Here is a 26,031-nt window from a genome sequence, read left to right on the forward strand (position 1 = left end):
GGCGGCGGCGGGGCGGGGTTTTCCCATGGAGCCGGGAGCGCTCCGGCACGTGCTCCGACGGGAGAACGGGGGGGTGGTGGTGGAGAGGAGCAATGGGAATGGGGATGGGAATGGGAACGAACGGGGGGGAGCGCGCTGGGAACGGGGGGAACCGGGGGGGGAACCGTGAGGGAGAGCGCGAGCCGCGGCCGTGATTGACAGCGGCGCCCCCGCCAGCCAATGGGAGCGCAGAGCGCCCGCGCGGCCGCCCGCACCCCCCGCCCATTGGCCGCCCGCCGGCCGCGGCCTCGCGTGCCGCGCCAGCCGCCGCCACCGCCGCCGCCCCCGGGCCGGGTGTCACAGGGCGGGCGGGCAGGGCAGGCGGCGAGCGGGGCCAGCGCGGCGGCGGCGGCGGCGGCGGTGCCGGGGCCAGCCCCGCCCGCGCTCTGCCCTCACACTCCACCCCCCCCCTCCCCTCACACACACGCAGCGCTCCCCCCGCCTTCCTCACCCCACGTGGCCGCGCTGAGGGGAGGGGGCGTTCCCCGCGCGCGTGACGGGGCGGGGCGGGGCTTCCCGCCCCGCTCGGGGCAGGGAGGGGGGCCTGGAAAACGGAGGGGGGTGAGGAGCGGACCAATAGGAGCGCGGGACGCGCGGGCGCCGGGCGCGGGCCGGGCGCTGATTGGCTGCGCGCGAGTGTGGGAACGGCGGCGGCGGCGGGTTCACACGAATGGGCGCCGCCGCCGCCGCCGCCGGGCTATAAAAGGGCGCGGGCGAGGGGCGGGGGGCGCCGCCGCCTCACGCCCCGCGCCCGCCGCACGCGCCCCGCGCCCGCCGCCGCACGCGCTCGCTTCGCCCCCTCCGGTTCCTTTTTTTCTGCCCGCCTACCGCTCCCCCGGTTCGTGCCGCTCTCCCCGCCGTTCACTTCCTTCCCGTTCGCTGCACCGTACCTCAGCCATGCCCGCCGACACGGGCATGGAGAAACCGACCGCCTCGCCCATCGCCGGCGCGCCCGCCAGCGCCAGCCACACGCCGGACAAGCCGCGGAGCGCCAGCGAGCACCGGAAGGTAAATGGAGGAGGAGGAGGAGGAGGAGGGTGCCGGTCGGGGCGCAGCAACGGTGGCGGCGGAGCTGGATGGCGGCAAGCCCGCGGCCGTGCTGAGGTCGGTGATGGTCGGGGATGTCGGTCGGGGGCGGCGCGGGGGTCCCGGGGCTGTGCGGGGGGCGCTGACCGGCTCCGCTCTGCCCGCAGTCCTCCAAGCCCATCATGGAGAAGCGGCGCCGGGCGCGGATCAATGAGAGCCTGGGGCAGCTCAAGACGCTCATCCTGGACGCGCTCAAGAAGGACGTAAGTGGGGCTGCGGGGACACCGGGGGGGACAGCGGGCGGTGTCCGGGCGCGGGCAGCCCTGAGCGAGCCGCTGTTGTCCCGCAGAGCTCGCGGCACTCCAAGCTGGAGAAGGCGGACATCCTGGAGATGACCGTCAAGCACCTGCGGAACCTGCAGCGGGCGCAGATGACCGGTGAGTGCCGGCACCGGGGGCACCGGGATCCGGACCGGGCATCGGGATCGGGGTCTGCACCGGCAGCTGAGGACAAGGGATCGGGGATGGGGATCGGGAACCGGGGACACAGAATGGGGACGGGGATCCGGTCCGAAGGCAGGGCACCGGGAACGGGGATCTGCACCAGTGCCTGGGGATTTGAGAATGAGAGAACGGGAGCTAGCGACCGGGAAGGGGCTCCTTACCGGGAACCGGGCTCCAGAACCGGGGCTGGGGACAGGGAACCGGGCTCCAGACCAGGGGTTAAGGACAGAGCACCGGGAACCGGGCTGCACACCGGGATTAGGGACAGAGAACCGGGCGCTGGGGACAGGGTACCGGTACTCTGGACCTGCCACTCACCTGCCGCCCCCTCTTCCCCCCCTGCCAGCCGCGCTCAGCGCCGACCCCACCGTCCTGGGCAAGTACCGGGCCGGCTTCAACGAGTGCATGAACGAGGTGACCCGGTTCCTGTCCACCTGCGAAGGGGTCAACGCGGACGTGCGCACGCGGCTCCTGAGCCACCTCTCGGCGTGCCTGGGCCAGATCGTGGCCATGAACTACCCCCCTCCTCCTCCTCCGCCTCCTCCGCCCGCCCAGCCCGCACATCTGGCGCAGCAGCCGCTGCACGTCCAGCTGCCCCCGGGCGCCGCCGGAGCCGTGCCCGTGCCCTGCAAGCTGAACCCCGCCGAGGCGCTGTCCCCCAAGGTCTACGGCGGTTTCCAGCTCGTTCCGGCCACCGACGGCCAGTTCGCCTTCCTCATCCCCAACCCGGCCTTCCCGCCCAGCTCCGGACCGGTTATTCCTCTCTATGCCAACGCCAACGTGCCGGTGGCGGCGGGCGGCGGCTCGGGGAACGCGGCCGCCACCCCCTCGGCGTCGCCGGTGCAAGGTTTGACATCATTTGGGGGCAGCATCGGGCCAGCGTCGCAGGCCGGGAGTCCCGTTGGAGAGCGCAGTGAATCCGTGTGGAGACCCTGGTGACTTCCTCCGAGTCATTCCCGTCTCCAGAAACAACGACAAAATAACAACGAACTCTCGTTGGCTCCGTTGTATGGAGCCCTTGTTATGTCTTGGGGTTTTTTAAAGCAGATTTAAAGCAGAAAGGAAGAAAAGGACCTCGCTATGAACGTGCTATTTATTATTTTTAGAGGTTGGGATCTCGACTTGTATTTTTAAACTCCTTTAAAATGCCTTTATTTGAGATACTTTTTTTAAAGAAACGAACAAAAGAAAAAAATAAATGAGAAATAGTTTTGTAACGAATATTCAAAAAGTTATAATGCCAAAGTTGTTTGTATCCCGTTGGTCTGTGGGTGTGTGCGTGCCTGTGTCGAAGACTTCCAAAAACGAAAAGAGAAAAAAAATGCAGGTGTTTCAATAAAGGAACTCTTTGAAATAGATTTTTTTCCCCACCATTTCATTTTGTTTGAGAGTGGGCAAGGACAAGCTCAAAAAATTTGAATAGGACTGGACTTCATGGCTTTATTTAAGGATATTTGGAAGGGATTTGGGTAAGAAATTGGGGGGGAAAGCGATGGGGCTGAGGTGGGAATGTTAAATATCCCCTGAGTTTTGCAGCCACGAGAAGGATTCCTAAAAAAAACTGCTGCTGGAAGCTGAGCAACCACCTCGAGCCCGCAACCTGCTCCCAAAATCCCCAAATCTCCGCCGCTTTTCCGCCTCTGGGGTGGGGATGGGCTGCACAGAAGTTGCTCCGGGCCCACAAAAGCGGCGAGAGAGCCCGTCCCTATTGTCAGGAGGGTAATTAGGAGGTATAAAGGGTCTCATCGAGTATGCAGCGGGCTCTTTGGCAGCTCGGGAGCCCTATTGAAGCGCCTGGGAACTCGGAGCTGAGGGTTAATGTGTGTCTTTTTTTTTCCCCGGCGCTCTCATTGACAGGGCCAGATAGACTCTGATACTCAATGCTGTTGTAAATTCAATTGCCTGGCCTCACAATGCCCACCTCATAAAAGAGAATAACTCGGGGTTGTGGCTTTTTCTTTGCCGCTGAGCAGGGGGACTGAGGAAAAGACAGTTTTGCCACCCATTCTGACTCACCCCCGGCACTTGAATCGTGGCCAAGTGGAAGCAATTGCAGCCTCTCGCACACGGAGAATGAGCCACTTCCAATTGTCACCAATTAAAAAGGGCCGCGCCGCGCAGAAAAAGCCATTAGGGGAACGCTCGGGGTGCCAGGCCGAGCTTTGTGCGCTCTGCCCCGACTTTGGGAGCGGGGGCTGTCCTGGAATCCGCGGCACAAACGCCGGGAGCTGCGGTGGGAGCGCCAGAGGCGGCATCTCCCACCTTGCCCGGGGCTCTGTGGGGTCCTGATTTCCCTGATCCCCCTTTCCCGGGGCTCTGTGGGGTCCTCATTTCCCCAATCCCCCTTTCCCGGGGCTCTGTGGGGTCCTCATTTCCCCAATCCCCCTTTCCCGGGGCTCTGTGGGATCCTCATTTCCCCGATTCCCCTTTCCCGGGGCTCTATGGGATCCTCATTTCCCCAATCCCCCTTTCCCGGGGCTCTATGGGATCCTCATTTCCCCAATCCCCCTTTCCCGGGGCTCTGTAGGGTCCTGATTTTGCCAATCCCCCTTTCCTGGGGCTCTGTGGGATCCTCATTTCCCCCATCCCTCTTTCCTGGGGCTCTATGGGATCCTCATTTCCCCAATCCCCCTTTCCCGGGGCTCTGTGGGGTCCTGATTTCCCCCCTTCCAGGACCCTGGGGATTGTCCTGGTGGGTGGGCAGCACCAGCAGCGTTTCCCAGCTCAGAGAATGAGCTGAGATTTGCAGAGCATCCAACGGCACAAACCCAGGCATTTTTTTTTATTTTTTATCTTTTTTTTTTTTTTTTAAAGAGCAGAAATGCAATTCCATCCTTCAAGGTCTGCTCCCATTAACAACCAGGGCTGCGGCTTCTGTGAGCACAGGGCCTGTGGCTGTGTGCGCCGGGGGTATAAAAAAGCAGATTATCGGCTCCTGAAGGCTTTTTACAGCTTCCTGATGGCTCAGGCGCGGCTCGATAAAGGAGCAGGGGCTGCTCGGAGCCTGGTACCGATCCAGGCCGGCAATTCCTGCGCACCAATCGATCAGTCTGAGAGCCCTCCATCAGCGGGCACAAGCAGGGATCCATCTGAATCAGGAGGTTCCCAGGAGGTTTCGTTATGCAATCACAGACATAAAATCGTGTTACGGCAATTCTGCTCCATCCCCCACAGCCCTGCCCCTCCTCTCCCGTCTGAGGGAGGCTCGCAGGAGCAGATGAAAGCCCGGCTGTCGCCTGCCTGCAACCAAATCCCTCCCCGGGGCATCCCCGGCCCGGCTCCCGCCGCCATCCGCCAAATTCCCTTCATTGCCGGGAGGGCTGAGGAGCGCGGGCAGAGCGAATCCCGCGAATCCCGAGCGGGTTCAGAGCGAATCCCGCGAATCCCGAGCGGGTTCGGGGCAAATCCCGCGAATCCCGAGCGGGTTCGGGGCAAATCCCGCTCATCCCGAGTGGGTTCGGGGCAAATCCCGCGAATCCCGAGTGGGTTCGGAACAAATCCCGCTGCTCCCGAGTGGGTTCAGGGCGAACCCCGCTCCTCCCGAGTGGGTTCAGGGCGAACCCCGCTCCTCCCGAGTGGGTTCGGGGCAAATCCCGCTCATCCCGAGTGGGTTCGGGGCAAATCCCGCGAATCCCGAGCGGGTTCGGGGCAAATCCCGCGAATCCCGAGTGGGTCTGGAGCAAATCCCGCGAATCCCGAGCGGGTTCGGGGCAAATCCCGCGAATCCCGAGCGGGTTCGGGGCAAATCCCGCGAATCCCGAGCGGGTTCAGAGCGAATCCCGCGAATCCCGAGTGGGTTCGGGGCAAATCCCGCGAATCCCGAGCGGGTTCGGGGCAAATCCCGCGAATCCCGAGCGGGTTCGGGGCAAATCCCGCGAATCCCGAGTGGGTTCAGAGCGAACCCCGCTCCTCCCGAGTGGGTTCAGGGCAAACCCCGCTCCTCCCGAGTGGGTTCAGAGCGAACCCCGCTCCTCCAGAGTGGGTCTGGAGCGAACCCCGCTCCTCCCGAGTGGGTTCGGGGCAAATCCCGCTCCTCCCGAGTGGGTTTGGAGCGGTGGCAGCAGCACAAACACGACCCGGAGCGCGGCGCTCCCCGGGGACGCGGCTCTGCCGCTGCAGTGACAGCCTGGAGTTGTCACCACGGTGTCACCTCAGCCCCCAGAGAGCCACCTCTGCCACCTGCTCCGTGTGGGCGGCAGCAGCCGGGCTGTGCAGCCCCAGAAATTCCAAACCCTTCCGAGGAAAGGATTCCAAATCCACCTCGGCGTGGGTTCCCCGGTGGCTCCGGGAGATGCTCGGCTCTGCTCCATCCCTCACTGCTGCCTCGGCCTCTGGGCTGGGCTTTTTGTGGCCTCACTCTTTCCCATTGCTTTTCTTCCTTCCTTCCTTCCTTTCCACTGATTTTCTTCCTTCTTCCCCATTGCTTTTCTTCCTTCTTTCCCATTGTTTTCTTCTTCCTTTCCCATTGCTTTTCCTCAAGACAACTCTTCTGTTATCTTCCACCCTGAATATTTCCACGGCGAAGTTTTTTTTTGTATTTTTGATGCAGAAACTTCTGGTGCTGAGTTTTGAACTCCTGTGCCCTCACTGCCACCAGCTTCTTCCATTTCTTTACCACCTCATCCCTTCCAGATTGTTCCCCTCCAGCAGCAGCGCTGCCCAGCCCCTCCAAAGGCTCCCGAGGGCTTTTCCAGAGGCTTCTAAATTTGCTTTTACCCCTTTAAAGGTGCAGGGAAAGAGCAAAGTGCGCGGCTGCCCAGAGGTGAAAGTCCAAAGGGATGCGATAAAGGCAGCCCGGAATTCCCGGGAATCGTGGAACGATCGGGGCGTGGTGGGGGAAGGAGAGCGGGGAGGTGGAAAAATCGGGGATTCCCCCTCACCCGACCCGAGCCGGAGCAGCTGCGCCTCGTTCCATGGGAAAGGATGTGGGGAGAGGTGTTAACGAGCCCTGTCCAGCCGAACGGAGCCGGGGATGGAGCTCCAGGTGCAAAAGCCTCTGGAATGTTCGGCGGGGGCTCAGCTGCGGCTCCGCAGCGCCCGGACCCCGCGGGCATCCCGAGAAACCCTGGCCAGAGCAGGGAAATGTTCCCCCAAACTCAGGGCAGGGAAACAAAGCCCTGCCCAGCTCCTGGGCCTGCCCTGGCCACGGGGAAAAGAAAAAAACCCTGGAAAATCGAGGTTCTGGATGAGCCTTTCCCCCTTCCCAGCTCCTGGGCCTGCCCAGGTCATCAGTGGGAAAGGAAAAACTCCTGGAAAATCGAGGTTCTGGATGAGCCTTTCCCCCTTCCCAGCTCCTCTCCTGCTGCCTTTGGATTCTGCTTCCCAGTTTCCCACCGAGCAGGGGGCTGGGAGAGCTGCAAGGCTCCTTTCAGCCCGACCCCTTCCACGATCCTGTGACACTTTCTGGGATTATCCTCCTGCCTCCCACCTCGGCATTTCCTCAGCCTCTGCCTCCAGCGGCCGCATCTCCATCCCTTCCCTGCCCCGAGGGAGCGGGCAGCAAGGAGGGGCTGGAAAAGGGGGCACAGCCATCCCTCCCTTCCCGCATTTCTCGTATTTCCCAATTTCCCATATTTCCTGCATTTCCCAATTTCCCATATTTCCCAATTTCCCATATTTCCTGCATTTCCCACATTTCCTTCCCACATTTCCCACATTTCCCTCATTACCTTCCCGCATTTCCCATATTTCCCAATTTCCCATATTTCCCAATTTCCCACATTTCCCTCATTACCTTCCCGCATTTCCCATATTTCCCAATTTCCCATATTTCCCAATTTCCCACATTTCCCTTGGGAGGTGGAGAAGGCTCACAGAGGGATGGGGGGCTCTGGGGCTCTATCCCCGATATTCCAAAGGCTCGCGATGAGGGGATGAGGGCATCCCCGAGCCCCAGGGCGGTGACTCGGGCAATCCCACGAGGAGGAGGAGGAGGAGGAGGAGGAGGAGGAGGAGCGGGAGCCCGGCTCAATGGACGCGGGCAGCTTTGCTCGGGCTGTTAAGCTGATTAATTGAAATGAAGTTCCTCCCGAGCCTCGGCGCGTTCTTTGAGGTCAGGGTCAGCGCACTGAGACGCTTAATCAGATCTTCCCATTTAGCCCCTCTTAGCCCGGCGGGGCTGGAATGCGGCCCTTTCAAAGCCGCGCTCTCGGCGCCGAATTCCTGCTCTATCTCCCTCTCCCATTCCCTGGGAGCAGCACATCCACCATCAGGAAATCAAATCCCACCCGGCTCAGGTGAGGCTTCCACTGCCAGAGCCGGCAGGGATGGAAATAAAACATCGAATCAGCAGCTTGGTGCTGGGGGTGCGGATTCTGCCATTCCGGGGCTCTTTTCCATCTGCTTTTTCCTGTGGAAAAGCAGAAACAGGGAGCAGCAGAGCTCCTCCCAGGCAAAGATTTGTAAACAGCCTGGTTTCCAGAGGAGGGGAAGATTTTTAATTTTATTTCCTTCCCTGCCAGCTCTGGCAGTGGAAACCTCACCTGAGGCGGGCGGGCGGTGCTGGATTTGATTTCTGGTGGTGGATGTGCTGCTCCATGGATTCTGCCATTCCAGGGCTCTTTTCCATCTGCTTTTTTCTGTGGAAAAGCAGAAACAGGGAGCAGCAGAGCTCCTCCCAGGCAAATATTTGTAAACAGCCTGGTTTCCAGAGGAGGGGCAGGTTCCGAGGCCGAGCACAAAAATAGAGCGGAGCAGATGGGAAAGAGCCCCAGAACCCACGGAGGCTCAGCAGAGCAGCCCGAGTGGGGTTTGGGTGCTAAAGCAGCAGCAAATCCCCAGCTCAGGGGCCCTGCTGGCACTTCCCAGATCCTCCAGGAGCACCAGGGGCAGGGGAGGGGATGCTGAGCTTGGGGGGTGAAGGCAAAACCTCCCCCAGACCCCAGAATCAACCAGCAGCAGCAGGAGCGGAACTGAGCTCTGGTTCTGGAGGCAGCCCCTGGTTTGCAGGCTGCTCATTAAAGCCCTTTCCATGTCCAGGGAGCCCGGGATAAATGAAGATAAATCCAGGCTGCTCACCCAGGGCAGCTCCCAGGCTTTCTCTGGGAAGACAAAACAGGATCAGCTGGCAGAGGGAGGCTCGGCCTGCGGCCTTGGGTTGGTGTAACTCTGTTTAAAACAGCAGGAGGCCAAAAATTGATATCAACCCCCATTTCCTCTTTGGGAATCCTAAAGCAAAGCCCTGGCCCAGTGGGATGTGCAGTGTGATCCCAGGATTTTTCATAGAGCAATGGAATAAAGGCACAGGGACGCTGATTTAATCAGAATTATTGGCATTTTTCACCCTTCCTGCTCCTGTTCCACCTCCCCTCACTGCTCCTGGTGCTCCCACGTGTGGGATGTGGGCAAACCTGAGCTCCTGGGGTCTGTAGGATCCCCCTTTTATCCTCCAGCATCCCAGGACTGGGGGGGAAAAGGAGGGAGAAGGGGGAACGAACCCAAGAAGTGCTGAGCAAAGCCAGTGCTGGGTGCTCCTGTGGCACCCAGAGAAATCAGCACGGATTTTTTAGCATAAATTGCTTTCTTAGCAGCTCTCCCCACGACAATGCAGCTGAGAATCCTTTTCCCATCGGCGCTGAGCGTGGAAAGCTCTGTGCTTTTTTGGGGAGAGCTGCACCCAGCGCGGGGAGAGGCCCCAGGGTGCTTTATTTAACTCCAAACTCGCCCCGGCACCGCCAGTGCTGGGTATTTTTAGTGGGCACCAAAGGGCAGCGACCCGGAGGGGAGGAGGGGGAGCTGGAGCTGCTCCACGGGATGGGCAAGGGTGGAATGTGCCCCTGAGAGCCTGGCCGGGCTGGTGGCACTGCCAAGGTGACCTGGGGACAGCCCTGCAGAGCCGGGCTGCGCACGGGCCTTGAAGGGCCCTGGGGGAGCAGAGCAGAGGCTGCAGGGCCAAGGTCAGTGCAGGAACGAGGCACAGACGCCTTCCATGGCAGCCTCTTCCTTCCTTCCCACGGATTTTCTTCCTCATTTTCCATTGATTGTCTTCCCTCTTCCCCATGGATTTTCTTCCTTCTTTACTGTTGTTTTTCCTTCCTCCTTCCCATTGCTTTTCTTCCTTATTTCCCATTGCTTTTCTTCCTTCTTTCCCATTGTTTTCTTCTTTCTTTCCCATTGCTTTTTCTCTTTCCCATTGCTTTTCTTCCTTATTTCCCATTGCTTTTCTTCCTTCTTTCCCATTGCTTTCCCCCCTTTTTTCCCAGTGTATTTCTTCCCTCCTTCCCATTGCTTTTCTTCCTTCTTTACTATTGCTTTTCCTCTTTCTTTCCCATTGCTTTTCCTTTTTCTTTCCCATTCCTTTTCCTCTTTCTTTCCCATTCCTTTTCCTCTTTCTTTCCCATTGTTTTTCTCCCTTTTTTACCATTGTTTTCTTCTTTTTTCCCCATGTATTTTCTTCCTTCTTTACCATTGTTTTCTTCCCATTGCTTTTTGCTTCCCATTCCCTCTTTCTTTCCCATTGTTTTTCTTCCTTATTTCTCATTGTCTTTCTTCTCTCCCACCCCTGCTGAAACCCCTGTTGAAGCTCTGCTCTCAGAGCCACGGAACCCTGGAATATCCTGAGCAGCACCATCAGGATTTTCCTCCCATTCTCTTCATCCTGCCTCAGACTCCAGGGGATGGAAATTCCCAGTTTCCAGGCGCTGCCCCTGCGGGATCCCTCAGAGCCAAGCCCGCCCTGTGCCCTGTCAGATCCCATCTCCCAGGATGGGCAGGGAGGGCCGGGACGGGGCTGGTAATGAATGGATGGATGCTGGAATTCTCCAGCGCTGCCCTGTCAGGCCGGGCGGGGATGACACGTTCAGAGATAACATCAGCGATAACAACCCGGGCTGTCAGTCATGGCCAGCCTGACGTGACAGCTCTGCCTGACAACAGCCCTGACTGGCAGCTGCAGGGATTGCAGCCTCTGCCGGGGGAGCAGGGCTCCTCTCCAGCTGGACACGGCCTTTGGAGGGCTCTGAAACCCCTGGGAAAGCCAGGGCAGGTTTTTTGGGCTGGTAATTCCTGCTGGGAATGTTCAGGGCTGGGCTGTGGGAGCCGTTGGGGCTTCCTGGTGGAAATCCCAAATCCTGGAGGTTCTGGTGTTGCATTTCCCTCCCAGTTCCCAGGGCAGCACCATCAGGATTTTCCTCCCATTCTCTTCACCCTGCCTCAAACTCCAGGGGATGGAAATTCCCAGTTTCCATGTGCTGCTCCTCCGGGATCCCTCAGAGCCAAACCCAGCCTGTGCCCGGCCAGATCCCATCTCCCAGGATGTGCAGGGAGGGCTGGGATGGGGCTGATAATGGATGGATGGATGGATGGATGGATGGATGGATGGATGGATGGATGGATGGATGGATGGATGGATGGACGGATGGATGGATGGATGGATGGATGGATGCTGGAATTCTCCAGCGCTGCCCTGCCAGGGATGTGCAGGAAGGAGCTGCGGGGCTGGGAGCACAGGAAGAGCATCCAAGGTTCCCAAATTCCCTTTTAGGTTCCCAAATTCCAAATCAGGTTCCCAAATTCCCTTCTAGGCTGGTCCCACCTCCGTCCCCGCTCCCTCCTTTCAACCCTTCAATATCTCCTTTTTCTCTCCTTTTTCTCTCCTTTTCTTCCTTTTTTTTTTTTTTTTCTTTTTTCCCCTTTTTTTGATTTTTTTTTTTTTTTTTTTGGCTTTTCCCCGCAGCCTCTTAAATCCAACCTAACCCCGGCTCCTCCAGCGAGAGCTGCCGAGGGAAATCCGGAGCTGCTCGGGGCAAAAGAGTTAAAACGTGTTAAGCACCGAGATCCAGGCCAGATGTGGAACTGGCCGGGGCCACCACGGGGCTTTGAGCCGCTTGTTTGACACCTCTGCTTTCCACATTAAAGGTCCCAGCGGGGAGGAAATCCTCCCGGCCTGAGTCATGTGCCATTTACCGAGGGGGGCAGCCCTTGAAAGGAGTCCCAGTAAAGCCTGGAATAAGAGGAAATTATTAGCATGGGCTGGGAAAAGAGGTTCATGTTTTAAGGCAGCTGGGTTTATGAATTTTTATTTTTATAATGTTTATATTATATTTTTATTATATTTTTATATAATATAGTTATATTATTTAATATTATATTTTTATTATATATATTATATTTATATTATTTTATATTATATTTTATATTATATGCATTATTTTTATAATTTTGGGGGGGGGGAAGGGCCTTTTTTCTGCAGTGCTGGATAAAGATAAAACCCCTCCTGCCTCAGAGGGATAAGGGAATGCTGGAAGTGTGAGATGCGGGTTTGGAAAAGCACTCAGCAGGCAATAAACCCCTGCTCCCCCTGCTCCACTGCTGCCCTGGCACAGCAGAGGCTGCTCCCCGCCCCAGTCAGATGTGGGGAGGGACAATCAGGAATTCCTGCCTGGATGCTCCTCATCCCCACTCGGAATCTCCCCCTCTCTCTGCTCCCCTCCGTTCCCGGGGTTTTCTGTGCTTCAGGGAAGTGCTGGAATCCCTGGGAATGTCCAAAAAATGTGTGAATGCAGCACGTGGGGACCTGGCTTCATGGTGAGCACGGTTAAAGCTCTGACTCCGTGGATTTTGGGGTTTTTCCAGCTTTATCCCAGTGCTGTGGGACAGATCCCAGCACCCCGGGATCTGTGGGGTCTGTGGGGTCTGGGATCTGTGGGATCTGGGATTAAGGACCTGCTCCTGCCTTTCCCAGCTTTCCCCACAATGGATTCCATTCTTTCTGGCCCTCCTAAAATAAAAAGGAACGGCCCTTGAGTTGCAGGGAAAGGATTTCCCTGAGCCCAGAGGGCTCAGGAATTTTTCCAGGGCTCTTCACCCTCACCTGGGAATCCCACCTGGCTCAGAGAGCACCGGGCACGGACAGAGGGTGCTGGCAGGGCTGGATATTGAACCAGAACCCCCAGAACAGGTGAGCAAAGCCCTCTGTCCCCTGGCACAGAGCCTCCCCCTGTCCCTGGGGCTGGGATCCTGATGTGGTTCATGGCTCCTGTTCCTGGGGCTGGGATCCCAAACCCTGATGTGTTCATGGCCCCTCTCAAGGCTGGGATCCCAAACCCCGATGTGTTCACGGCCCCTGTCCCCCAGGCTGGGATCCTGATGTGTTCACGGCCCCTCTCAAGGCTGGGATCCCAAACCCCGATGTGTTCACGGCCCCTGTCCCCCAGGCTGGGATCCTGATGTGGTTCATGGCCCCTCTCAAGGCTGGGATCCCAAACCCCGATGTGCTCACGGCCCCTGTCCCCCAGGCTGGGGTCCTGATGTGCTCACGGCCCCTCTGCCCCAGGGTTGCCCCCCCAGAGCTGTCAGAACCCCCGAACTGAGCTGAGCCTCCCTGGGATGCTCAATCCGTGCCTGCAGAGTTTTCCTGTGCCCTGACATGCCTGCAAGTGGCAGGGCTGCTCCTGCCCATCACTGCCTGCCCTTGACTTCTCTTCCACACACGTTGCTTTTTTTATTTTATTTTTTTCCCCTCCCAGGGTTTGATTTCCTTGCTTGTTTGCTTTCCTCCCTGCTCGGTGCCAGAGCAGCTCCAGGGCTCGTTCTGAGGCTGACAGGACTTGAGGGACGGGGTTTTTCTGGTGGGGAGATGCTGCTGCAGAGAAATCCTTCTCCTTTTATCCGAAAGGACACAGCCAGGGCTGGCTGGGGATCCGGAGGAGCCAAAGGCTTGCAGGGGACAGGAGGGGCAGCTCCTCCATCCCCTGTTCTGCCTGGAGATCCCTCCCGAGGCTGCCCAGGCTGCTGGGAAGGGCTCCATGGTCTGGGGGGAGCAGAGAACTCCTGAAAATACCGGGGAGGCAGATTTTATAGGGAGCTCTGCTCACAAATAAGCACAAATAAAGGGGTCCCAGGGCTGTCCTGGGGTGTCCCAGAGATTTTCCAGGGGAATTCCAGTGCTGTCCCAGGATCCTCCCAGATCTGTCCCAGGATTCTCCCAGTGCTGTCCCAGTGCTGTTCCAAGATTCTCCCGGTGCTCTACCAATGATGTCCCAGGATTCTCCCAGTTCTGTCCCAGTTCTGTCCCATGGCTGTCCCAGGATTCTCCCACTGATGTCCCAGTGCTCTCCCAGGATTCTCCCAGTCATGTCCTGGGTCTGTCCTGCTCCTGAGTCACCCCATCCCTGGGCACGCTCCCATCCCATCCCATCCCATCCCATCCCATCCCATCCCATCCCATCCCATCCCATCCCATCCCATCCCATCCCATCCCATCCCATCCATTCCCATCCCATCCCATCCATTCCCATCCCATCCATTCCCATTCCCATTCCCATTCCCATTCCCATTCCCATTCCCATTCCCATTCCCATTCCCATCCCATTCCCATTCCCAGCCCATCCCAGCCCGAGGTTCCCATGGCCAGCAGCCTCCCCGTGCCCCTCCTGCCTCAGCCCGGACCTGCCGGGCCGGCCGGGCCGGTCCCTCCCGGGTGTGGCCGCGTTATTTGCTCGCTGATTACCGGAATCCAGCCATCATTACCGGCTGCTGCTGCTGCCGCCGCCCCGCCGGGCGTGCGCCTCCCGTCTGCAGCCAGCCCCGCTGCCCTCTGGGGTCACAGGGGCTCACTGGGCACCTCCCGCCCCACACTTCGCAGGTTTGTGCCCTGTCCCATTCCCGGGATGGGGAGGGAAAGCAGAGGGGGAAGGATGGGGCTTGGGGAGTGCCCAGAACTCAGCACCGGCTCCATCTCTTTGCTAGAAAAGGGGGAAAATGACACTTCAAATTACCCTTCAAATTACACTTCAAATGACATTTTAAATTATATTTTAAATTATATTTCAAACCGATGTATCCCTCACAAACACAGGCAGAGCCCCCAGAGCACAGCTGGGTGTCTCAGGGCAGGCATTTGCTGGGTTTGTCCTGCACAAATGCCCCATGCCAGAGCTCAGGGCTGCCCCCAAATCCCCAGAGCCACCAGCAGTGGCACACTGTGGCACGTGCGTCCCAGCCCTCGGGGAGTCCGGCATCCTGAAAAACCCCTGGAAGCAGTTCTGGGCCGAAAGAGCTCCTTGTGCGGCTGGGACAGCAGTGCCTGACGTGTCCCCAGGGCTGGCACTGTCCCTGCTCCTCCAGCTGTGCCACACTGACCCCTGAGCTGTCCCCAAAGTTCCCTGCCCTTGACCCTGCCTGGGCTCACACCTGGCCAGGTGTGGGGGTGGCACACAGGGACCCTGCAGTGACAGGGACAGAGGTGGCAGAGGTGACAATTCCCTCACACACTGCCAGAGCCCAGGGCTATTCAGCAGGAGCCCTTCCCTCTGCCTTTGAGGGTTTAATGCATTCCAGGGCATAGAAAAACACAGAACTCCCAGAAATTACCTTGCAGCCACTCTTTAGATTAAAAAAAAAAAAAAAAAAATCAGATTTCCCCCATTTTAAGCAGCAATTCCTTCTCATTTTTTTCCCTGTGACACCAAAGCATCCCCTGTGACATTGCAGAGCTCTGCTGCCAGCTCCTGCTGGTGTCAGACACGTGGAGCCCCAGCTGTGGGACAGGATTGTCCAAAACCACTGAAATTCCCCAGCAGGACAGGCTGGGAATGTCCTGGAACAGCCCAGCCCTGCAGAGAGCAGCTGGCATTTCCACCTGGCTGGAGATGGGTGAAAGCAAGGAGGATTTCTGGAGGAAATTTGGTAAATTCGGGTCAGCGTTGCTGTGTGCTGGGAGCAGGGCAGGAAGTGGCTGTGTTTACAGGGCTGGAGCTGTTTTTTCCTGTGGCACACACAGGGAACTCTCTGGGAGCCTGGAAACGTTTTTGTGGCAGACAGCGATTATCCTGCAGGGTGAACAAAAAATATTTTGTGTGGGAAATGAATTTGTAGAATAAAAAATATTCGGCTTCTGATTGTAACAGCGTGAATTACATCTGTATTGTCTCACCCTTCACGTAACACTGAGAATAGAATTCAAGTTTTTAAAACACCTCTCATTACCCCACCTCTAATCCAAAAAAATGCTTCATCCGACGATTTGGAGCAGAAAGCTTTGGGATATGGGGAGAGCAGCAGGCAGCAGCTTTGGGAAAGGATTTTCCAAGGGGTCAGGTGGCGTGGGAGGCTGGAGCAGCCACCTGGGGAGGGAAGGAGGGCAGAGAGGAGGAAAAGGCCCTTTATGGCCGGCCCAAATGTTAAAGGCTGCGAGAAACGCGGGAATGATCCCATTAAGGACCAAATGGATGCCATAAACCAGGATTTTCTCCTTTCTTTGGGGTTATTTCTATTGCTTTCATCCCAATCAAAAACATTCTCAGCCTCCTGCTTTGGCTTTGTGGACGAGGCTTCGCTAGGGAAGGAGTTCCTTATGGTGGCCTTTTCCTCCTGGTGCAAATTCCCAGATTTCCAATGGAAAACTCCCCTCTCACAGCAATCCCAAGGAAAAGCTGGGCTGTGTTTCCTCCCTCCACAGCCCCAGCCTGCCCTGCTGCCGAGGAGCAGGAGGGATGTCGGGACAATCAACAAAGAACGGGAGGCCAGGGCTCCTTCCCAAACTTGGGGGGAATGTGGGGATGTGGGGCGGGATTGGCGTCACTTCCTCCCCTCCATCCTCACCCTCAGCGCCTTCCTTTCCTCCTCCCTGCTGATGAAACCATCCTGCTCAGGGCTGGGCATGTCCTGCAAGGCCCAGATCCTGTTTAGAAAAGCAAACCCGCCGGAATTCCGGGCTGGGATGGGAAAATCCGGGACAACGCCGCGGGCTCCTCCTGCAGCTGGAGGCCTCTGGCCAGGTTTTCACCTCCCCTTTTGCTTTGTGTTTTTTCTTCCCCTGCTCTCACCAGCTCAAGAAGAGCAATTTTCCTTTCAAATGCAAGGCCTGGCCATAAACTTGGCAGGAAAATCCCTCCCAAGCAAATGGCGAGGGAAGGAGAGGGAATTTTGGTGTCCTGGGGGGAGTTTTGCCTCCTGCCCGCCCTGCATGGATCCAGGTGAAGACTCCTTCAAAAACTGATTTTAAAAACCCCAAGCCACATCAAAACGGGCTGATAAATACCCCAAATAAAGAATTTCAGTGGGTGCAATATCCCAAATAAAGAATTTCAGAATTCCAAAGAGAAGAGCTGGTTTTTCCTGGGAGAAACTGGGAGATTTCAAATTCAGGCGTTAAATCTCCAGCTGAGAACAACTCTGGGATGTATTAATGAAAATATTAATGGAAATATTAATGGAAATATTGATAAAATATTAATAAAGCTTTTTTCCCCCAGACAAAGGGGATTTCACTGGTTTAATTGCCATCATTTTTAAGACCCTGCTGCAAAGGCATTTACCTGCACCTCAGGCACCTGCAGGAATCATGGCAGAGAAAAAGATGGAATTCCTGTGTCCCAAGGAGATGTTGGAAGAGACCTCCTGGAGAGCAGCCTCTGGGATGGCTCTGTCACACTCCTGGCTGCAGGAATTCCCTCTCTGAATCCTACAACACTTGGACACAAGACAGACCCTGGAACTTTTACTCTCCCAGCACTCATTAACAAAAATTCCCTCTCCAAGTGCTGTGACACTCCTGAGGCAAGAAGGACTCCTGGATTTCACGTTTTCCCAGTTCTGGCTGCAGGAATTCCCTCTCCAAGTGCCACAAGACAAGAGGAAATCCTGGATTTTGAGACAAGAGGAATCCTGAAATTTGAGACAAGAGGGACCCTGGATTTTGAGACAAGAGGAATCCTGAAATTTGAGACAAGAGGGACCCTGGATTTTGAGACAAGAGGGCCCCTGGAATTTTTGCTCTCCCAGTCCTGGCTGCAGGAATTCCCTGTCCAAGTGCCACAACACCTTGGGACAGGGAGGAAACCCTGGAATTTGTGCCTGTGACCACCAAACTGCCAGGAAATAAGGGGATAACGGGCCCTGGTGGTGCAGCTGGACACCAAGTCACACCCTGAGATGAAAGGGGGAATGCAGCTGATCCCAGGCCCTTCACACCAGCTCCAGGGCTGGGGAGGGCAGCGAGGAGGGGCTGACAGCACCCCCAGCATCCTGGCTCAGCCACCCTTGGGAGAAATTCTCCTCTCCAAGCACAAAATCTGCATTTTTGCGAGCATTGCAAAGTTTGGTACATCAATTATTGAGGGGATTTTTCATTTTCCCTGCTTAAGGAAGGTTTTTTTTTGGGAATTCCTGATTTTCTTGCCCAGTTTGTTCTCCCCGCACAACACTGGTGTGGCAGCTTCCTTCTGGTGACTTTTATGAGTCTGACTCCCAGATTAATTCACCAGAGATCCCAGCCCAGGGCTCTCCCTCAGACTTGGAGGAAGAACAGCCCAGGATTAGGTGTCCACATGCAAATCCTGTTGGCTTGTGGGGTCACTGAGCAGAGCTGGCAGGTGGGGCCTTTACCAGAAATCAGCTTTTACAGTCACGAGGTCCCTGCTGTGGTCAGGGAGGGACAAAGCCAGCTGCTCTGACACCTGAGTCACCTGGAAAAAATGGGGTTTGGGCTGGGATGGGTATCCTGCAGTCCCTTGTCCTTGTGGGATGTGTTCAGTGCTGGCTGTGGTACCGGGGGGGATCCAGGGGGGATCCAGGGGAGATCCAGGGGGGATCCAGGGGGTTCCACAGGGATCCAGGTGGGATCCAGGAAGGATCCAGGAAGATCCAGAGCCAGGGGGACCCTCAGCCTGATCCCCCTTCAAAAGCTGGGAATGTTCACCTAGAGAAGAAAAGGAGAGCTCAGAGCCCCTTCCAGTGCCCAAAGGGGCTCCAGGAGAGCGGGAGAGGGACAAGGAATGGAGGGAACAGAAAAGAGAGGGTGAAAATGCCAATATTCTGATTAAATCAGCATCCCTGTGGCTATATTCTTCCCTGTGAGGGTGATGAGGGGCTGGCATGGAATTCCCAGAGCAGCCACGGCTGCCCTATCCCTGGAAGTGTCCAAGGGCGGGTTGGAGCACCCTGGGATGGTGGAAGGTGTCTCTGTCCATGGCACTGGTTGGGATTTCAAGTCCCTTGGACCCCAAACTGCTCTGGCACATCAACACCAGGAGCTCTCCCTGCTGCGACCCACGCCCATTCAGCTTCCAATCAAGAGGAAAGCAAACATCTCTGGGACATGGAGAGCCCTTTCTTCCTGCCTTTATCTCCTTCCTCCCCTCTCCCATTCTCCCTTTAGTGCTGAGATTTCAGCGGGAGCAAAGCCCCCAAACACGCGGGGGGAGCGGCCTAGGCCCAGCCGCCTTGGCCTAGCCATGAATAGGCCCGGCCTAGGCAGGCCAAGGACCAAAAAGGAGCTGAGGGCTGCTCATTGTGGGGCTGCCCGGGGTCAGCATGGACCATATGTCACCATTCCAGTGCCAGGGTCTCCATGGAGCCCCCTCGGCCCGGCCCTTTGTCGCCGTGTCCCCCCAGATATATTCATGGCCTGGCCGGGCCGTGCCCGGGGACAGAAACAAATTGCTACAAGGCAGGCCCACCCCGTCGGGCTGCCAGCAGCAGACAATCATAAAAGGCCAGTGCAGACTGTTTAAAAGCTGGAGAAAGGGCCGGTTGCCATGGCGATGGGATGGGAGGCCTGTTGCGGCCCATTAAACTCCAATCACATGTAAATTTATCCCCAGGCCTCCAGCGAGGGGGGACCCCCAGAGCTGCAGAATAGCCCCCGACAATAAGCAGTTTGTTTATCAATTCAGGTGCCGTTTAATTGGCTCCATTCAAGCCCCTCTTTGTTTAAAGTAATAACCTTTACAAAGCCCCACTGATTTATCATTTCCAGCACTCCATTAGATGGGCTTCTTGAAATCCTTGCAACCACCTCATCTGCGGGGAGAATAAATCAAGAGGGGATGCTCCGAGGTGGGTGGAGGGCTCTGGAGTCCCTGAGGAGTTTCCTGGGATCCCTTCCATGGCCTGGGCTGTGTCTGGAGCAGCTGGAATGACCTTGCTGTAAACTTTGGCTCCTCTGCAGCCTGCAGGAGTGTGAAGGTCACCCTGGAGGTTTGCAAAGAGAAAAAACATCCCCGAGCTGATGGGCAGCAAGGAGAAGTTGATTTTTAGTGAGGATCTCCATGGAGGAGGAGGGTTTGCTCCTCTGGATGGTTTTTAGGGGAAGAAGTGGTGGAGAGGCTCAGGGTGATGCCACAACCAGGGACAGAGGGGCTGCCACAACCAGAGGCACAAAGAAGTTGTGGATTCCCCATCCCTGGAATCGTCCAAGCCAAGGCTGGATGGAGCAGCCTGGGCCGGTGGGACCCATGGGATGGGTGGCACTGGATGACCCTCAAGTCCCTTTCCAATCCAAAAGGGCTCAGTGGGTTCTTTTTCACTGCTCCTAAACACCAAGAAAGGCAGAGTTAGTGACAGCCAGGGATTGATGGATATCCAAGGACTGATGGACGTCCAGGGATTGATGGATATCCAAGGATTGATGGATATCCAGGGATTGATGGATATCCAGGGATTGATGGATGTCCAACAGCACAGCCAAGAGTGGCAGATGAGCCCCTGGAAAAGTCTGTGCATCCTTCACCTCCCATTCCACAAATCCCTCTGGAATTCCCTTTATTCCTCCTGTGCAGAATGGGGCAGGACCCTCTCCCAGTCTGGAGTTCCTGGGCTGCTCAATAATTTCAGCTTTGCCCACAGAAATTGCTGGGAAAAGGTAAAAATGGAATCTCCAAGGGGACAGGAATGAGGAAAGCAAAAGGGACATCAAATGTCTGGGTTTGGTGGCAGCTTGGTTGGGCTGGCTCTTTAATCCATCAGCACCTGATTGAGGGGCTTGAACACAGAATCACAGAGTCGTTAAGTCTGGGAGAAAGTCCCAAACCTTTTGGAAAAGTTTGGCAAAAACTCCAAGATCCTGAAATCCAACCTTGGAACCAGCACCCCCAGCATTGCCACCAAACCATTTCTCCCAGTGCCACCAAAATCTTCAATTTTTGAGCTTTCCCAGAGATGGTGATTCCAGCACTTCCCAGGGGTGGGGGTGATGATATCTGCCTCATTAACAAAGCTCCATGTGGGTTTTTAGCTGCAGAGGGGACAGCAAGGAAAGCAGCCTGAGAGGGGCTGGGATCCCAGAGGATCCCCTTTGGAGAGGGATGGGAGGCAGCACGGGAGGTCAGGGGTTAAACGGCAGCACTGGAAGTTTTTTGCAAGTGAAAAGTGGGGTTTGCAAACCCGGGAATAATCCGAGGCTTTCCAAAGCTTCCCAAGGCGCCCCCCAGCCCAGGGAAAGCTGCCCCGGGGCAGAGGGAGCAAATCCATGAATTCATTATTCCCGCACAATGAGCTCCCTCCCAAGCTCCACTTTCCAAACCAGAGTTTTAAAACCCCCAAATCTGACACAAACCCGAAAACCCCCTCGGTTTTCCCCTCTCTTTTCCAGGCTCCAGAGGCAGAGAAGCTGCTGGGAATCACCTCCTCCCCGATAGGGAGCCACGCTCTAATTAAGAAGAAACCTCCACAAGACCCTTACAAAGTCTGAGTGGCAGCTGATTATTGTAGCAAAGTGCAACCTCTGCCATTTTGTCAAGCAAGCCCATCAAATTAGGGCGAAATAAGATGTCCATCTGTTTCCTGAATGGCAGCGCTGCCAAAAAATCAGATTCCCACCAGTTCCTTAAGTCCCAATTATTCCCAGATTATCTTTTGAGATGGGGAGAATAAACCTCGTGGCCTCGTTACTGACAGCCCGGTGCATCCCTAAGGAGGGCAGGGGGGCTCGGGTGACAATCCCCGGGGTGACCCCGGGGCTGGGACAGCGGATAAACATTCCCGGGATAAACATTCCCGGCTCCTGCCCCGGGGCTCCGCAGGGAAACGGGGCCTTGGGAAGTTAAAGAATAACGAGGCAGCAGCAGGAGGGGTGGGAGTGGCAGAAAATCGGGGCTCCAGCCTGGTTTTGGGGGTGGCAAACTAAAGGTGAAGGGAATAATTTCGGGAGGGGGAAGGGAAAAGTCATCCCGTGGTCCTGAGTGGGGAGAAAAGCTCAGAAAGGCCTTTCAGGTCGCACAAGAATTGTAATTTAATTGTAATAATTGTAATTGTAATTTCATTGTAATTGTACTTTTAAGGCATTTCCAGCGTTTTCCTGAATGCCTCAGGTTCTGTTTCCTCCCCTGTTCCTGCTGGCCCAAAACCTGCTGGGAAAGGATTTCCTTGGGGAGCAAAACTCTTGTCCTGCTCTTCCCACCCATCCCCAGATGGATTTTCCCACCCCACGTCTCCCCTCCCATTTCCCCCACAAGGCCGCGGTTTTCTCCCCCCTCTCTTTAGGGACTTTTGAAAAATGAAATTCTCTTTATAGAACCGCAGAGTTTGGGGTTGGAGTCCCAGGTTTGGGGTTGGAAGGGTCCTTAAAGATCATCTCATTCCAAAGCCCTGATTCACTCACAGACTTTTGCTGTGGAATTTTTCACCCCTCAACTTCCTGAAAACCCATTCAGTTAAAAAAGAGGAATGAGATTGGGAATACAAGATAAAAGTTCCAATTTGTTCTCTTCCCTCTGCTTCACCCACCGAGTTTAATCCTGATTTTTCCACACCAAAGTTGAAACGTTTCTCTTGGAAGCCAAGCAAGGGCAACGCTGCCCAGAAAGGCAAATTTGTGTCTCACAGGTTTAAATTCCATCATCCTCTTCCCACCAAAAAGGGAGATAAGAGATTTTGGGAGACATCCCCGTTCCCATAGCCTGTAAATGAAGCAAGAAAACCCCACAGTTCTTTCCCAGACAGCCCAGAACATGGAAAAACTTTTTGATGCTTTTTTCCTTCCTTTTTCCCCCCCCTGTTCCGAGGCTTTGATTGCAAATCCTTTTGTCTCCCAGCTCCAGGGAACTCCCCCTCTTGCAGGTGGTGCTTGGCAGGCGAGGGGGAACTTCAGAGATTCCAGACTGTGCCCGGAGAGAGGCCGGGGATGAGCTGGGGATGAGCTGGGCTGGGCTGGGAGGGAGGAACTTTTATTACACGGATCTAACAAGCAAAGCTTCCCAGAACGTTGCTGGGAGCATCCAGGCTCCAAATCTGCATGAATTTCCACTTCAAACGCTGCACAGAAGCATCTTTATCACTCAAACCCGACGGGCCCAGCTCCCCTGAATGAAAGATTCTCCCATCCCTCCCCAAAAGCTCTGCTGAAGTTAAAAAAAAACCAACCAAACAAACAAAAAACCCGAACAACACAAAACAGAGGCAAAAAAAAAATAAATAAATTAAAAAAAAGCCTCAGAGGTTGTTGGTGGTTTCTGTCTGGATATGTCCCAGCTCAGGTTGGTGTGGAGATCTTAAAGCACTGCAGATCTTAAATTGGAAATGAGGAGCTCTGATCACAGCAAATCTCCACATTTCACCCACAAGATTCCCTGGAGTTTTCCAATGAATTCCCACCAGCTTTCTGCCCCAGAATAAATCCCCTTCACCTGGTGCTGCTGTGTTGGGACCCAGCAGCGACAGGACCAAGCTCCCAGGGGTTTTGGTGCCAGGGAATGAAGCTCCCAGAGGCTGTGGGTGAGCTCTGACCCCTGGGAAAGGTGCCCAGCACCCCAAAATTGAGGCAGAATGAGGGGAAAACAGGAATGGTTTGGGAGCTGCTAAGGGGAATGCAAATCCCTCCGGGAAAAGCAGCTGGAGAGAGGCAGGAGGCTGAAGGAATGCATCAATATTCCAGGGAAAACGTCCCTGGCTGCACCCTGGGGCAGGGCAGAGCTGTGGGGCTGTCCCAGATTCCCCATGGGGAAGAGTCCAGGGGTGCCTTTCTCCTCTCCAAAGGCGTTGAGAGCCCAAAAAAACCCAAAAAACCGAGGGGGAAAAGCCAACAGCTTTTCCTGTGTGACCCAAATTGTTTTTGAATGTTCCTGGGGAGGGCAAAAATAAACAAGGATCTGCTCTGTTGGAGTGGGGACAGCTCGCAGGTCAACCCCGGCATTAAATTGTGGGATGGCACCATTTCCATACAAATGCTGCAAGGGGAGAGTTGGGAAAGAGAAAAGGCAAAAAAAAAAAAAGGAGGGAAAAAAAAATAATAAAAGCCCTCCACAAGCCCCAGCCAGAAAACTGCAACTCTTGATTTCATTGTGCGCCGGTGACAAGAGCAAACCCAAAATCAAAGAGTTTCATGGTCATTTTTCTATCAGCAAGTGATGCCGGGTGAATAACTTATTTACATGCCAATGTGGAGGCCTGAAATGGCCCAGGATGGGAAAAAGCAGCTCCTCTGTTATCAACAATGATAGCAGCAGCTCCTGGGAGCCACCCCGGGAGGAGGGCCCTAACGAGGCCGGGCTGCAGCAGCAGAATGGCAATGGGTTTTTAATTGGTGACACATTATATTTATCAAGCTGACAGCAGAGGGGCAGAGCAGCAACCTCCTCGTTGTGTGTTTGCCTTTCTCGACTTCCTTTGAACCCATTCACGTGTGAAAAGAATTTAAAGGTTATGGGAAGGGAGGGGGGGGAAGGAGGAGGAGGAGGAGGAAGAGGAGGAGGGGGAGGACGGGAGGGAGGAAGCCTTGTAATAATCCAGCATCATCCTGAGTGATAACACTGAATTATTCAGGAGGGTCCTTAAAAGGGGGGGTAAATCAAGGCTGAAACAAAAGAGGAGTTGAGGCCATTGTGCCTGGCTCCTTCCCCTCTGGAGCTCCTGGAATCGGGGCAGGGAAAAAGGGGGGAAAAGGGGAAAAAAGGGAAAAGTGCTGTCAGAGTCATTTAGTGGAGCAGAATGGACTCCGTGGCAGGGCAGAGTTATTGAAAGTGTTTCATGTTTGTAATGTTTGTGAGCTCAGGGGTGGAGGGAGAGCCTGGGGAGCAAAGGGAGCCCTCCCAGCCTGGGAAAGGTCATTGGGAGGTTTGGGATGGGATGGGGTCAGTGGGATGGGGTCAGTGGGATGGGATGGGATGGGATGAGATGGGATGGGATGGGATGGGATGGGATGGGATGGTTTGGGATCAGTAGGATGGGATGGAACTTCTGCCTTTTCCTTCTCCACCTCCTCTTCCTGCAGCCTTCACATCTTTGGCTTCCGAGGAGGTTTGGATGGGGAATTAGGGATAAATCCTCCCCTGGGAGGGTGGTGGGGCCCTGGCACAGGTGATTCCACATCCCTGGCAGTGCCCAAGGCCAGCCTGGGGTGCTGGAGTGTCCCTGCCCATGGCAGGGCTGGAATGAGCTGAGTTTGAAGCTCTTTCCAACCCAGCCATTCCATGGTTCCAGGACCTCCCTCGGGATCTCCCACCATCCAAGAGCTGGAATGCACCCACCAGGTACCCAAGAGCCTTTTCCAGACCTCCCCAGCCCCTCTGGCTGTGGCCTCTCAGTGCTGGTCTGCCTAAATAAACAAAAAAACTACTCCAAAACTTATTTAAAGTTCAGTTTAGTTTCATTTAAAACCTATTTCACCTGGCAGTTTCTTTTACCCTTTGTAATTCCACCCAGGACAGCAGCACGAGGAGCTTCCCCCATCCCTTCCCCTCCTTTAAACCTCTCCTTTAATCAATTGTTCACCCAGAGTTTTCATGTCCACTTTGGCTTTTTTTTTTTTTAATTTTTTAAAACCCAGAGCAGGTAAAAAAAAAAAAAAATTAAAAAAAGGAGAAAGAAAGGCGCGAGAAGAACCTAATGAAATATTTAAGAATTTTTTTTTCCCCTCGGAGGGAAAGCCTTGGAAGTGCTGACAAAGGTTTTGTTTGTTCCCGGCTTTTGTGCGAGCGCTCGGGGATGAGCCCGGAGCAGGTTGCAGAAAGCACCGGGGTCACTCCATATTGAGGGGAGCTGTGTTGGATTGGTCACAGCTGTGCCCGCCCGGCTCCCGGCTGCGCCACCAGCCCCCCGGCCTTTGTGGGCAGGCAGAGGTGATCGCGGGGCGCCTTTGTTCCCACCCGCAGCCACACTCACCGCCCGACCCACAGAAACCAGCCCTGCTCTGACAATGGCACGGATTCCTGCACTGCTGCGCCGCATAATGAACTCAAACGCTGCTGCCCTGCCTCGGAGGAGGGGGGAAGAAACCCCAAAAAACAAAACCCAACCCCGTATCCCACTGCTTCGCTCCTTGGAACCTGATTTTTTCCCACTAACTGCTGCCTGATTTATGGAGCCTCTCCTGAGCCCGGCGTTTGTGGCTCGGGGCGTTTGGCATTCGCTGACATTTTCGCTGAAGCAACTGTGAAAGGGCAAATTCTCCTGGAGCCGGAGCTGCAGCGGGGCGAGCACCCGGAGCTGCCGGCCCTCCCTTCTCCCTGGGGCCGGGCAGGGACCTGGAGCGTCCCTGGTGGAGAGGGTGGAGCGAGGAGGGCCCATCCCAGCTCCTTCTCCATCATCCCAGCTCCTCTCCCATCATCCCAGCTCCTTTCCCATCAGGAGGGCCCATCCCGGCTCCTTCTCCATCATCCCAGCTCCTCTCCCATCATCCCAGCCCCTCTCTCATCATCCCAGCTCCTTTCCCATCATCCCAGCTCCTTTCCCATCAGGAGGGCCCATCCCAGCTCCTCTCCCATCATCCCAGCTCCTTCTCCATCATCCCAGCTCCTTTCCCACCAGG

The 26,031-nt window shown here is 55.7% G+C and overlaps 1 protein-coding gene across 2 annotated transcripts; it reads left to right on the plus strand.

The window, feature by feature from the left end:
* Positions 1–781: 781 nt before the first annotated feature.
* HES4 (hes family bHLH transcription factor 4) lies at positions 782–2,926 on the plus strand. Of its 2 annotated transcripts, none has more exons than XM_036396479.2 (4): positions 782–1,143; positions 1,233–1,328; positions 1,415–1,502; positions 1,915–2,926. In XM_036396479.2, the coding sequence occupies exons 1-4, from the start codon at positions 937–939 to the stop codon at positions 2,505–2,507; spliced, it is 984 nt and encodes a 327-aa protein (XP_036252372.1). In that variant the 5' UTR covers positions 782–936; the 3' UTR covers positions 2,508–2,926. The 2 variants fall into 2 exon arrangements, with proteins under 2 accessions (XP_036252372.1, XP_036252373.1); XM_036396480.2 differs by having other exon boundaries at positions 782–1,047.
* The last annotated feature ends 23,105 nt before the right edge of the window (positions 2,927–26,031 follow it).

The sequence above is a fragment of the Molothrus ater genome, chromosome 23 (assembly GCF_012460135.2).
Source record: "Molothrus ater isolate BHLD 08-10-18 breed brown headed cowbird chromosome 23, BPBGC_Mater_1.1, whole genome shotgun sequence".
Taxonomy (NCBI): domain Eukaryota; kingdom Metazoa; phylum Chordata; class Aves; order Passeriformes; family Icteridae; genus Molothrus; species Molothrus ater.